Raw genomic sequence first — 15038 nt, 5'->3', positions numbered from 1 at the left:
GAAAAAAACAGAATACCGAGGAGCCAGATACATACCTTGTAGGAGCCAGGATGGACGTTTTATAAATACAGTTACAGTATTTATATTATAATCCAAATAGTTGGATCCAAAAGTAACATTCTTGGAACTCTGGCTCCTGGGATTTTCCCAGCCTATCATTACATAATGTTAGTATATCTAGCTCTGCCTTTTATGATAATTGTTGAAATTCAAATCTGATCACACACATGAAGTCAGCATCTCCCTGTACTAAAACTGGCTATTGCACAACTGAGCACACCATAGTTCCTATGCACAGTAGCCTCACAGGAGCACTGTCAGTTTATCTAATGTCCTCATTGAGAACATAGAGCTAGTGTCCAAATACATCTCACTTGCTCAAGCTCCCCACTTCTACTGCCTTGTTATCCCTCTCAATAGACTGCAAATCGCCTATTACACCTTCTCTGGTTAGCTTGCTTTATCTTGCCATTTAAATGTTACCATACATAAAAGTATGGGATGCACAACTTAAAGGGGCATTAAACCCCAAAAGATTATTTTATGATTCAGATAGAAAATACAATTTTAAACAACTTTCCAATTTACTTCTATTATCTAATTTGCTTCATTTTTCAGATATCCTTTGTTGCAGAAATAGCAATGCACATGGGTGAGCCAATCACACGAGGCATCTATGTGCAGCCACCAATCAGCAGCTACTGTGCCTATTTAGATATGCATTTCAGCAAAGGATATCAAGAAAATGAAGCATATTAGATAAAAGGTGTAAATTAGAAAGTTGTTTAAAATCGCATGCTCTTTCTAAATCATGAGAAAAAAAATATATGGGTTTAATGTCCCTTTAACATTACTTGAAAGTCTTAATGGAAAATAACTATCTTTACAACTGCAGCTTCTTTAAATCTATTTTTGTTCTACCACAAATGAGCACTGGCCTGGTACTGGATTAAAGGGACATTGAAACTAATAAAATGCTAGCTATCATGTGTTCAAAGCAAAGATTAGCTTGAGAATAATATGCAGATGTATTTTTAAAATGATATTAGTTTTTAATTAAAGGGATAGTAAACCCACATTATTTTCCATTTTTTAAAAACTTTATATTCAGTTGTTAAAGTGACCAAATAACACCTTTTAGCCATTTTTTTCATTTACGTAAAAATTGCATTAGAAAATGAATATTCTGCCAAACCCTTCTTTTCATTCATTATGCAGCCGAATGAACGAGTTCTACCAAGGTAGAACTAATATGGTGTCACGCATGTGCATTTACACAAACTTTTTGCAACGCATGGTTATATCAGACTTGTCCTGGTGTTTCAAATGCCGCATCATTAACACCTCCCCGGATGCCGACTAAAAGTTGAGTGATTGGGGATTAAGCATGCGAGTGCCCACACATTAGAATGCGCTTTCATTTAAATATTGTAATTAGCTGCTCAGTGCTGCAGCGCCATAGGAGGAAGAAAGGCAAGGCATCATCCAGCCTACATTTATGGGCGGTTGTTACGGACGATTACAAGGTAAACTAAAACATAGTGGTTATGTATTTTTTACAACGCTGCAAAAGTAATGATTTCTAACCCTTTCATACATTGTAAATAAGTGTACCGCTTTTGTAATGGCGCTGCCATTTAGTTTAATAGGCCATTCTTAATATCTTATCTCATTTAGTTATGGTCAGTTAAAAATAAGTTGATATAGTAAAAATCTCACAGGGTCTAAAGAGACAATGAATTGTAAAATTAGTTCATCTGTTCCCAATTACTTTTTATACCAGCTGCACAAAATTAAAATGTATGGGAAATTGCTCATTTATGTTTATTTTTAGATTGGAAATAACGTTTTTCTCATTGAAACCATCACCCATTGTTCTCAAGACATGTCAATTTAAATGGGCTGAGCCTATACAAAGCGCAGACCTGCTTATGATATCCCACTCTATACACTAATGCCAGTAGTTAGGAACTGTTAATTATGGGTGGGGGCGGAGTTCAATGAGCAAAAACAGCTATTTCAGATACAGCAGTAATCATAATCTTAGTATACAGTAGCAAGCAGTTTCAATAGGCAAAAGCAGCTATTTCAAATTACAAAATAAAAGTAAAGGAACTATTTGTAAACAATTAAATGTGTTTCCAAGGATCTACTTGGTATTAAAGGGAATAAAATGATGCAGCACAATGTCCCTTGAATGTCCTTTCAAGGACTGATATTTAATTGACCCATCCCAGGTCACAGATTTGCAGCCCACCTGTGTACCCTATGCAGCTACAAGCACAAAACCAGAGGTAAAGAGCAGAGCCTTTGATGACCTGAACAAGTTGCTGGCTACTTCCTCCAGGTTATTAGATATCAGAGTCAGGCTCGGAGTACAACAGAGGGATTTAAAAATGCATGCAGTGTCATCTAAACACAAGATCAAACATCAGCAGAGTGCTTTTAAATAAACAAACCTGGTGGAAACCTAATAAAGCTAATGACCCCAAACCTTGGGAGGTGAACCAGCGCCTTTAAGCAATAATAATAAAAAGCATCCCATAATCGTTTAATTTGCCTTCTCCTAAAGATAAGGGGTGTAGTTATCTTATCAGGAGCAAATTACCTTGCAGTGTGCAGCCTGGTTAATGTGTGCACCATTTCCTACCATTATCTTCATAATTCAAAGATTACTTTCACTTGGGGAATCCATTCCTAATCTCAGTAACTGATGTACTGTTATCAGCCTTCAAAAAATAAATTACTTTGCTTAAATCCTTTACTGCAACAGTCATCTCTGTGTTGGGAAAACTGCTTCATTCTCATTTAAAGTTACACTTACACAAGATCATAAAGAAGGGGGAAAAAAAGAGTGCAATTTGTACTATATTTAATAGTGAAAGTCAACTATCAAGCTGGTGCTCCAGATACAAAATATGAGAAGTAGGTGCTATAGTAATAATAATAAGAATAATGTATAGGAGATTGGAAACAAATCTGAGGTTACTACTAAAGTGACAATAAAAAAACATAAAAGAGCATCAGGTAAACATTTTAAAGGGACATGAAACCCAAAAATGTTCTTTCAGGATTCAGATAGATAATAACATTTTAAATACCTTTCCAATTTACTTCTATCATTTAATTTGCTTCCTTCTCTTGTTATCCTTTGCTGAAAGGTTTATTTAGGCAAGCTCAGAAACAGCAGAGAACCTAGGTTCTAGCTGTTGATTGGTGGCTGCATATATATATATATATATATATATCGATTGTGATTGGCTCACCAATGTGTTCAGTTAGAAACCATTAGTGCATTACTGCACCTTCAACAAATGATACCAAGAGAATGAAACAAATTAGACAATAGAAGTAAATTAGAAAGTTGTTTAAAATTAAACTCTCTATCTGAACCATGAAAGAAAAAAAGTTTCATGTCCCTTTAAGCACATATTTTACACATAAATGCTTTCTTGCATTTATAATAAATCTCAAAAAGAAAGTTAAACAGATACCTAAGTATCAACTGCTTACTGGATGACAGGAAGAAATCCCACAGAAAATGCTCTTATGCCCAGAACTTGCCAAAGCCTTGCCTGTCTATCTGTTATCATGATCTACAATTTAAAGGGCAAATATAGTCGTACAATTACATTCATAGACCATGTCATTTTAAGATTAGCTACCCTGCATCTCTGTGTGTTTAATCATGCAAAGGGATTAAGCGCACCGTAGAAGTACCAATCGGGCCTGCAGAGAACTGCTGGTCCCAAGTGGAAACTGCCACAGATTCAATTAGCAGGGCTAGCCACATGAGCCAGCTGTGTAACTAGCGCTGATTCTTAGTTTTTTTAATTTTATTATTATTAGTTCAGACAAACATCTTTCTATGAACATCAGCAGCACAAATAAACAATGCTAAGGGTTACTGCCAGGTTATTAGTCTAATTATAGCAATCACTTCATAGCTATAAAGAAATAAAACCCTTTATTTGAATTGTGAAACCTCACTCTTTCAAATGCAGGGTATTATGATGTTATCGTGAGGGGGTAATAAAGGCCTCTTAAAAAGTATCAGTACCCCAAAAATAGAACCAAAGTTGAGAGGCATTTGTCATTCTTGTGACAATCAGCTGGCAGCAGGTGGACACAGGAACACTCATGTGAAAGACCAGGATTGCTTTAAATAAGGGGTCTCAGGTTTATGTATTTATTGTGGGGGGCAATACATCACCACTTCTGATATTGTTCCATATGCTTATGGTTCTGACAGGTGATCATTGTTAACACAATAAACTTTCCCCTAAGGGGCCTCTTATCAAAACAGGGGGGTAGATAGGGGCTCCATTAGATCCCCTCTTCAACAGCATTTGAAAGGTATTCGCCATTTTCATAGCGATCACCTGCTACTTACAAGGGCAACCTCTTTCATTTAATTTGTCCTTGTAAGTGGCTTGTGGGCTGAGATGTGGGCTTTCCAATACCTCTTTTTCCTAGCCCCTTGGCTAGCTGTCTAACAATGCCTGCTTCAGCAGGTAGCCTCATCCATTTGTGTTGGCATCACAAGGCCTGCAAGGAAGAGACAGCGATGGGGAAAGGAACTGCAGTCTCCGTTCCCTTTCTGTAGTGTGGGGGTCCACAGGATCCGGATAAGAAGGGGGGACCCCTGGATGATAAACCTGTGTTCATCTGCGCTGCCTCGTCATTTTTATTTTAATCAGGCAACTATAAAATGTATGTATAATACACAACTTTAGTAATGCACATACTCTGCATATAATGTGAACTTTATTCAACATTTACTGTCCTTTTAAACAAAATGAGACAAAATCAGTCCTTGAGCACAATCGATAATAGAGTATAAAATGAATGGCAAAATGTTCCTTTAGGTTTATTTTTTATATGAAATAGCTGGGTTGTTTTTTGTTTTCTTTTTGAAACCACAACCCACTTAATTGGGCTAAGCTTGTAGGGAGGAGATCAGGCGATTTTTTTTTATATTATTAAGAAAATCACAAAGGCAGAAGTGGTACACAGGTGGGTAAACACACGATTTACAAGTTGAAAATAAAAAGCATAAGAGGAAAAGTCTGATGCACACTAACTTTAGGACTTTGGATTCTGCAACCGTGCAAACTTCTTCTCCCCATAGACTTCTATGGGGCACTCTGTTAAAAAAAGTTATTGGTTGCACACTAACCCGACACTGCATTAGAGTAACTGCACTAAATCCGAAGTGAGTTATGAATACTTTGAATTCCAATGTTCATCACATAGAATTTTTAATATATATATATTTATATATATATTTCTATATCTGAATATTTGTTTGTAAAATATATATCTATACATATCTATACCTATATATCTATATAAAGAGAGAAAGAGAGATATATTGTATATACAGATATATATATTTCTATGTGTAGAACATTGGAATGTATTAATGTGTGCACATACATATTTACACATATAAACACATGTATATACATATATACACACACATACATAATTATACTATATATATATATATATATATATATATATATATAATGTGTATACACATTGGAGCCCTTCCCAGTCAAACACCTTAATATATATCATACACCTTTTAACACCTTTTTATTAATATTAAAATAAGATATTTTATTATAAAATGTATATATGTACTGTATGTAATACTTTATTGTATTTTTTTATTTTTTTTCAGCCCGCTTTACATGTGCAACATTTTTATTAACCCTTACAGTTGACTTCACATCTACAGGCCCATTTATCAAGGGCCGTGTTTCTGGCGCTGCTTCATAACCCTGTCCGCCTGCTCTGAGCAGGCGGACAGGAATCGCCGGAAATCAACCCGATCGAATACGATCGGGTTGATTGACACCTCCCTGCGGGTTGATAAATGGGCCCCCTAGTGTAGTTTCGGCACAAAGTATAACTTTAAACTTATAATACCAGCGCAAGTTAGTTCGGTCGCAATATCCATTGAAAGTATAGGTTGCACTTGAGCGAAGTCGGCCACTTCAGGTTAGCATGCTTTACCATGAACTTGTAATATCAAAGTTGCACACTAATGGTAGCACGGTCCAACGATATTGGTTATTGAGCGCACTATAATTGTAATCTAGCCCATAGACTGCTATTTCTAACATTAAGAAACCGATTCTAAAATTAAAACCACGTAGAAAATCTTAAACTACATCATGAGATAAGGAATTGTATGCTTTCAGATCTCTGACACTTACTGAACAAAACTATACCAGAGCTCTAATGAAAGCACTCTCATTTTTATTACCAAATTCAGTTTTAAGCTCATACTCTAAATTGAAATGCAATATGAATACTTGTAACCACATGATATATTTTAGTAAATCTAGGGTTGCACTATTATTAGACTTTGCATATTATTATCATTATTTATTTGTATAACGTTGCAAAATTCTGTAGCGCTGATATTTTATGTACAATCGATTTCACTAAACCTTATTTTAATGTTTCTTTTTGTACATCCTTGGTCTCAGATCAAATCTGTTGTTGAGGGTCATTTTATATTTATATGTTCAAATGAAAATATGTATTCTTTCCTATTCTGTACTTTTTTTCTAGTTTACTGTCATTGTTTTATTATTGGGTATCTTGGCTTGCTTTAAGTATATGTATAAACATTTAATACATTATATATCAAATTCTAAAAATCCAGGGCTAAACTAAATAACTTGTCCACTCACTCTTAGAACTTTGTAAACATTCCACACATAAAAAAAGGAAACTGAGCTGGCAGCGACTACAGGGAATCAATTAGAATGTCTTTGAAATGGCATGACAAATATATGGCAGGGACCAAAGTCACAATAAGTAATGGCACACGGGCAGGTTAGTGACCTTAATGAAAGGAGTAAATGACTTGAAACGACACAAGTGTGGTAAAGTTGTGACCTTGTGTAAGACTCATCTTAAGGATTCCTGAAACCTACATGGACAAGCTATTAGGTTGTAAAAAGCTGCAACTTTACCTCTAAAGATTTGTTTATCTCAAGCACAAATGGTATTAATAAAATAATTCAAGATGAAAATGCTAACTGGCTTTTACAAATCTGTACAAGAATAAGTTACACAGAAGATATTGTTTTGTGACTCAGTTATGTTTGTTGTCATATAATGCTGGATTTCTTGAAAGGATATGCTAGGGCAATGATGAAACACAGTATTTTCTTAAAACATTTTATGGGTTAAGCACATAGTTAAAGGCCCCCTGTGTACCTGCATGACATTGCTGCTAATCAGCGCAAAACACTTTAACTCTTTGTGGTGTTTAGTCACTCTTAGGGCAAGATTTATGACAAGGCGAATGCGCAATCGGTTGCAGGCTCACTCATTTGAGCCTGCAACTGATATTTATGAAGCATCAGTTTAAAACTCTACTTCATAAACCCTCTCCACTAAACTTAAGTTGGCGGATAAAAATCACCCAGGATTCATTCAACCGGGGTGATTGACAAGCCCTACTTTCATGCAATTAGTTGCCTGAGGGTAGGGGACGGTATTACATGCGTTTCCTCATGCAGTGATAGATATAGGGAACATATTCACCCCACAATTTGCAATAAGATGCGGACAGGTTCACTACATGTGAATCCTATCCACTCGCAAATATATAAATCTTGCCCTTAGTGTAATCATACAATGCTCTAAATAGTCTTTGACATCAAATTATTTGCAACATTGCTTATGAGCTATTAAGGACTAGCTTAAGGGAGAATAAGAACTAGTTTATATACATTTATTCTGATATGGTTTGAGTAAATACAAAAAATTAAAAAGCAACACTTTAAATCTACAAGTACAAGTTGTTTTTTTTTAGTTTTTTTTTTTAAATGGAGGTAGAAAGATGGTATATGTGAATAATAAAAAGTTAGCCGCCAGAAGTAAAATTAAACGAGCAAGATGTATCAAGCTCAAGGAGAATCGTAATTCGAATGAGCCCTTTATTTCCCTAACATTCCTTCTACAACTGGTATAGAATAGATTTCTAAAGCAGTTCTACACAGTAGTTATGGAGACTTTTAATGCAGGCATTTGCAGAACTGTCAGTCCTTTATAGGAGAAAAGAAATGATACATTTGTAACAAGTCGTATTAATGAGGAGTACTATAGGAAATACAATTAACTATGTCATTTAAAGGGACACTGAACCCAATTTTTTTCTTTTGTGATTCAGATAGAGCATGACATTTTAAGCCACTTTCTAATTTACTCCTATTATCAAATTTTCTTCATTCTCTTGGTATCTTTATTTGAAATGCAAGAATGTAAGTTTAGATGCCGGCCCATTTTTGGTGAACAACCTGGGTTGTTCTTGCTGATTGGTGGATAAATTCATTCACCAATAAAAAAAAAAGTGCTGTCCAGAGTCCTGAACTAATTAAAAAGCTTAGATGCCTTCATTTTTAAATAAAGATAGCAAGAGAATGAAGAAAAATTGATAATAGGAGTAAATTAGAAAGTTGCTTAAAATTGCATGTTCTATCTGAATCAAGAAAGAAAACATTTGGGTTCAGTGTCCCTTTAAGTTTACAGTCTAACTTGCCTAATGTTATGCACATTTTTGAATGATAAATAGGGGCACTTATTTAAGCACATTTTTAGGTGCAAATATCAGAGCATAGCAATGATAAATCTTGCCCATAGTGAGTGGGATAAATGGGGATATCCACATAAGTGTGTTTCAGGTCAACAGTAAACATATACTGACCAGATTCTGTAGCTCCCAGAAAGGGATAAAGCAACTGTGAATCAGAAATGTGTGATTAACTTGTTCAGAGCATTGAGATGTAGAATTTAATGGCCCTGAATGCTACACCTTACAAGTTTGTTTAATAGAAGTCATATACCTATACATGCAAAGGGACAGGAAGCATTACTCATGCAAGTATTTCTGTAAAGAGAAGATTTTGTTTTGAGGGGGACAGGGTAAAACATTATTCAGCACTGAAGTAAACAATACATGAGATCCACATATCCAGAAAAAAATCATCCACATCTCAGAGATAACAGATCTTTGGGGGAGAAACAGGGGAAGCTATGCATTCTGGGGTTTGGTATGAAAAGGCATCAGAGTGTTTTTGTGGATGGACTTATGCATCTTTGAAAATTTTGAGGATTAAGGAGTGAAAAGCAGATGACAGGCAAGGTATCCTGGGGAGACAGGCAGTGATTCCAGCGCTACAGAATTTTGCAGCACTTTACAATTAAATACTAATAATAATAATCCCTCTATTGTCTTTAATATGATAAGGTCTGAACTGAAAGCAACCAACTTTTTTGTCACCCAACTCATTAGTGATGAATGGCCTTAAATTTGAAAAACCTACAAAAACCTCTGCCAAGCACTTGGCATAGCTTTTTTCTTACAGATTAGAGTAGAAAAAAGCTGTACAATGCCAGAAAAAAAGGCATTAATAAAAAGCTATTTTATCCAATTGGTTGGGGTTACTCCCATGAGTAATTGGTTGGCTAGGTGCCCTATCAGACAGTTGCTTTTCTTTACCAGTGCAGCTATAGATGTGCTGTAGAGATTTTGTTTCAAAGTTCACATATAATGTAAATTTTGCATCTGGAAATTGTGAGAATTGTGGGAAATCAGAGTCTGACAAATTTATATGAAATTTAGAAGGAGCCAGACAGAAATCTAAGGAGCCGGTTACAAAGTTTTAATTTCCATGTCATTTCTGCAATAATAAAACTAGATAACTATAGGTTTAAGTCTTGCGCCCCCTGAGCAGGACACAGCCAGTGAGTGCACTACTCCACCAATCACCAGCTATGTCAAGCTCAGGAGCTGCAAGGCTTAGTTGGATATTACCTTTGCGTTTACAGGATTTATGCCTAGATATATAAAGGTTTACAAATGCAAGCATTGCTAAGAGAGTGTATATGTAAATTAGAAATCTTTGTGCCTCTTGTAGGGTATATATGTAAAATAATAATGAAAAAAAATCGTAGCCTGGCTAAAATTCTAGGAGCCATATTGTATATAGTTTGTGTCATACTGATGCCAGAATATTAAATCACTAGATTGGTTTTACTTTATTTAGTGCAAGACATTGGAAGCATAAATAAATATGACAGACTTACCCATCATTGGAGCAGGTGAGAAATTCTTCTTTTATCTTTGGATGCCAGCATCCTCCATTAAGCATGGCAGTGTGACCCTGCATTAAAAACAAAATAAAACATTTGTATTATCCATAAAAAAATAAATTATTTGTCCTGTTTATGTATTTACTGTCAAATAATATAACAATAAAAAAATATTAAAAATAAATAAATAAAACAAATAAATTCAATAAAGTGGCATTAAATTGTAGCTGAATTACAGTATATTGTCCTAGACAATAAAATGAACAGTGCTGGCTCACAAGGGTTTAAAAGGACCCAGACATCTCAAGGTATTAACAGGCTGGTAGATATTGTACACTCAAAAATCTGCTAATTAGACTTCAAATTAATTAAAACTAATTTGTTTTATTCCTATGATTTTGTTTCTCGCTTAGAATTTATTTTTTGTATTTATTTTATGTGCTGCATTATAACAGTGTCCATTTGTCCAAGTATTAAAAACAGGAAAAACAATGGATGTTTCGGATTGCAGTATGTTTAAAAGTGTCTGCTAGCTATGACTGCCATGTTTTCCTGGACACTTACAGCGTATGTAGAGAACATGTATTGTGCTGTTCATCATCACCGGGGCCGCCATCAGGGGTTGAGAGGGGTGACTCTTGTCAGGGGCCCAATGGGCCAGGGGGCCCCATGAGGCAAGAACAACTTATTTAAAAAAAAAAAATGTTGGCAGCCACCAGAGGGTACTACAGCAGAGTGCTATTGAGAGTGGGAAATGTTATTACAAGGAGTAAAGCTATTGAGAATGGGAAATGTTATTACAAGGAGTAAAGCATTTGAGAAGATTTCTGAGTGTGCACTAAACCACTATGCACAGTGTGAGACAGACTTGGCACTTCAGTTTGTACAGTGTGTGTCTGAGTCAGACGGCAGATCACTTTTATTTGAAGAGGATGTAACTTTGTGCAATTTCAGATTTTAACTTCAGTGTGGTAGTAGTTGTATGGTGGGGCCAGGGGTCCATAAAAACTATTTTTTTTAGCAATATGCAGCAGTGTATTTATGATTATTTGACAATGCTGTAGAAATTAGATATTTAAAGCCATGCAGAAATGTTTCCTCCTTAATACGCAAATGGTAGGTGCCCTTTTGGCAGGTATATGTTTTTTTTAAATTAATATATATATTTTAATTACATTCCAGTTTACTGCCCCTTTATGCAAGGACTTTCCAGATGCAAGGAGGCATTTTATCTAAGATTTTTACATCTGCATAAAATGTTATACTCTCAGACTAAGATTGCTCAGTGTTTGAAATAAGACAGGTTAACTTAACACTGTTCAGTTTACACTACAGCTGACTTAATTTTGAAATACATACAAACAAGCTAAGCTGACAGATGGGAACATTTGTACACCATATTTGAAGTGGTGCACTTGGTTGGGGAAAATGGGGAAAAAAAAACAAACATATGTCAACCTTTAAAAAGTACTTTTCTTCATCTAGCTATCTACCCAGATCATTAATGTACAATTTTGAATTCACATAATTATTTTTGTTTACATATTTACAAATATGATTCTTTAAAAGGTGATCTCTTAATTTCTGCAATTTTTTATCATCCATGTCACACACTGTTGATATAGGGGATGCAATGTGCAAAAAACAGAATTTATGCTTACCTGATAAATTACTTTCTCCAACGGTGTGTCCGGTCCACGGCGTCATCCATTACTTGTGGGATATTATCCTCCCCCACAGGGAAAGGCAAGGAGAGCACACAGCAAGAGCTGTCCATATAGTCCCTCCCAGGCTCTGCCCCCCCAGTCATTCGACCGACGGTTAGGAGAAAAAAAGGAGAAACTATAGGGTGCCGTGGTGACTGTAGTGTATAGAGAAAGAAATTTTTCAAACCTGATTAAAAAAACAGGGCGGGCCGTGGACCGGACACACCGTTGGAGAAAGTAATTTATCAGGTAAGCATAAATTCTGTTTTCTCCAACATTGGTGTGTCCGGTCCACGGCGTCATCCATTACTTGTGGGAACCAATACCAAAGCTTTAGGACACGGATGAAGGGAGGGAGCAAATCAGGTTACCTAAACAGAAGGCACCACGGCTTGCAAAACCTTTCTCCCAAAAATAGCCTCCGAAGAAGCAAGAGTATCAAATTTGTAGAATTTGGCAAAAGTGTGCAGAGACGACCAAGTCGCTGCCTTACATATCTGATCAACAGAAGCCTCGTTCTTGAAGGCCCATGTGGAAGCCACAGCCCTAGTAGAGTGAGCTGTGATTTGTTCAGGAGGCTGCCGTCTGGCAGTCTCATAAGCCAATCGGATAATGCTTTTCAGCCAGAAAGAAAGAAAGAGAGGTAGCAGTAGCTTTTTGTCCTCTCCTCTTACCAGAATAAACGACAAACAAAGAAGAAGTTTGTCTGAAATCCTTTGTTGCTTCTAAATAGAACTTTAAAGCATGGACTACATCTAAATTGTGTAACAAACGTTCCTTCTTTGAAACTGGATTCGGACACAAAGAAGGGACAACTATTTCCTGGTTAATATTCTTGTTGGAAACAACTTTTGGAAGAAAACCAGGCTTGGTACGCAAAACAACCTTATCTGAATGGAACACCAGATAGGGTGGGTCACACTGCAAAGCAGATAGTTCAGTAACTCTTCAAGCAGAAGAAATAGCAACCAAAAACAGAACTTTCCAAGATAGTAACTTGATATCTATGGATTGTAAGGGTTCAAATGGAACCCCTTGAAGAACTGAAAAAACTAAATTTAGACTCCAGGGAGGAGTTAAAGGTCTGTAAACAGGCTTGATTCTGACCAAAGCCTGTACAAAAGCTTGCACATCTGGCACAGCTGCCAGTCGTTTGTGTAACAAGACAGATAAAGCAGAAATCTGTCCTTTTAGAGAACTCGCTGACAATCCCTTATCCAAACCTTCTTGGAGAAAGGAGAGGATCCTGGGAATTTTAATCCATGAGAATCCCTTGGATTCACACCAACATATATATCTTTTCCATATTTTATGGTAAATCCTTCTAGTCACAGGTTTTCTGGCTTGGACCAGAGTATCTATCACTGAATCTGAAAACCCGCGCTTGGATAAAATCAAGCGTTCAATTTCCAAGCAGTCAGCTGGAGAGAAACTAGATTTGGATGTTCGAATAGACCTTGTACTAGAAGATCCTGTCTCAAAGGTAGCTTCCCTGGTGGAGCCGATGACATATTCACCAAGTCTGCATACCAAGTCCTGCGTGGCCACGCAGGAGCTATCAGAATCACCGAGGCCTTCTCCTGTTTGATCCTGGCTACAAGCCTGGGAAGGAGAGGGAACGGTGGAAACGCATAAGCTAGGTTGAACGACCAAGGCGTCACTAATGCATCCACTAGAGTCGCCTTGGGATCCCTGGATCTGGACCCGTAGCAAGGAACCTTGAAGTTCTGACGAGACGCCATCAGATCCATGTCTGGAATGCCCCATAATTGAGTCAACTGGGCAAAAACCTCCGGGTGGAGTACCCACTCCCCCGGATGGAAAGTCTGAGGACTCAGATAATCCGCCTCCCAGTTGTCTACTCCTGGGATGTGAATTGCAGATAGATGTCAGGAGAGATCCTCCGCCCATTTGATGATCTTGGATACCTCTCTCATCGCCAAGAAACTCTTTGTTCCTCCCTGATGGTTGATGTAAGCTACAGTCGTCATGTTGTCTGACTGGAATCTTATGAATACGGCCTTCGCTAGTTGAGGCCAAGCCCGGAAAGCATTGAATATCGCTCTCAGTTCCAGGAAGTTTATCGGGAGAAGAGACTCTTCCCGAGACCATAGACCCTGAGCTTTCAGGGAATCCCAGACCGCGCCCCAGCCTAATAGACTGGCATCGGTCGTGACAATGACCCACTCTGGTCTGCGGAAACTCATTCCCTGAGACAGGTGATCCTGTGACAACCACCAACGGAGTGAGTCTCTGGTCATCTGGTCTACTTAAATCTATGGAGACAAGTCTGTATAGTCCCCATTCCACTGCTTGAGCATGCACAGTTGTAATGGTCTTAGATGAATTTGAGCAAAAGGAACTATGTCCATTGCTGCAACCATCAACCCTACTACTTCCATGCACTGAGCTATGGAAGGCTGCAGAATAGAGTGAAGAACTTGACAAGCGTTTAGAAGATCTTCATTCTTAAAGAATCTATTATCGTCCCCAAGAAGGGAACTCTTGTCGACGGAGACAGGGAACTCTTTTCTACGTTCACCTTCCACCCGTGAGATCTGAGAAAGGCTAGAACAATGTCTGTATGAGCCTTTGCTTTGGAAAGAGACGACGTTTGGATTAGAATATCGTCCAGATAAGGTGCCACTGCAATACCCCTTGGTCTTAGAACTGCTAGAAGGGACTCTAGCACCTTTGTGAAAATCTTTGGATGATCTTTGTGGATAGGAATATGTAGATACGCATCCTTTAAATCCACGGTAGTCATAAATTGACCCTCCTGGATTGAAGGTAAAATTGTTTGAATGGTTTCCATTTTGAACGATGGAACTCTGAGAAATTTGTTTAGAGTTTTTAAATCCAGAATTGGTCTGAAAGTTCCCTCTTTTTTGGGAACTACAAACAGATTTGAGTAAAACCCCTGACCTTGTTCCACAGTTGGAACTGGGTGTATCACTCCCATCTTTAACAGGTCTTCTACACAATGTAAGAATGCCTGTCTCTTTATTTGGTTTGAAGATAAGTGAGACATGTGGAACCTTCCCCTTGAGGGTAGTTCCTTGAATTCCAGAAGAAAACCCTGAGAGACTATTTCTAGTGCCCAGGGATCTAAACATCTCTTGCCCAAGCCTGAGCAAAGAGAGAGTCTGCCCCCTACAAGATCCGGTCCCGGATCGGGGGCTACCCCTTCATGCTGTTTTGCTAGCAGCA

General features: G+C 37.4%; 1 protein-coding gene across 1 annotated transcript in view; it reads right to left on the bottom strand.

Moving 5' to 3' along the window:
• Positions 1-15038, bottom strand: part of WDR70 (WD repeat domain 70) — an 811922-nt gene that overhangs the window by 520852 nt on the left and 276032 nt on the right. The window contains 1 exon segment of the mRNA XM_053701217.1: positions 10117-10193. Coding sequence (XP_053557192.1) covers positions 10117-10193 — 77 coding nt within the window.

The sequence above is a fragment of the Bombina bombina genome, chromosome 2 (assembly GCF_027579735.1).
Source record: "Bombina bombina isolate aBomBom1 chromosome 2, aBomBom1.pri, whole genome shotgun sequence".
NCBI lineage: Eukaryota > Metazoa > Chordata > Amphibia > Anura > Bombinatoridae > Bombina > Bombina bombina.
The sequence above is the reverse complement of the archived record's forward strand: the minus strand, read 5'-3'. Positions and strand labels throughout refer to the sequence as shown.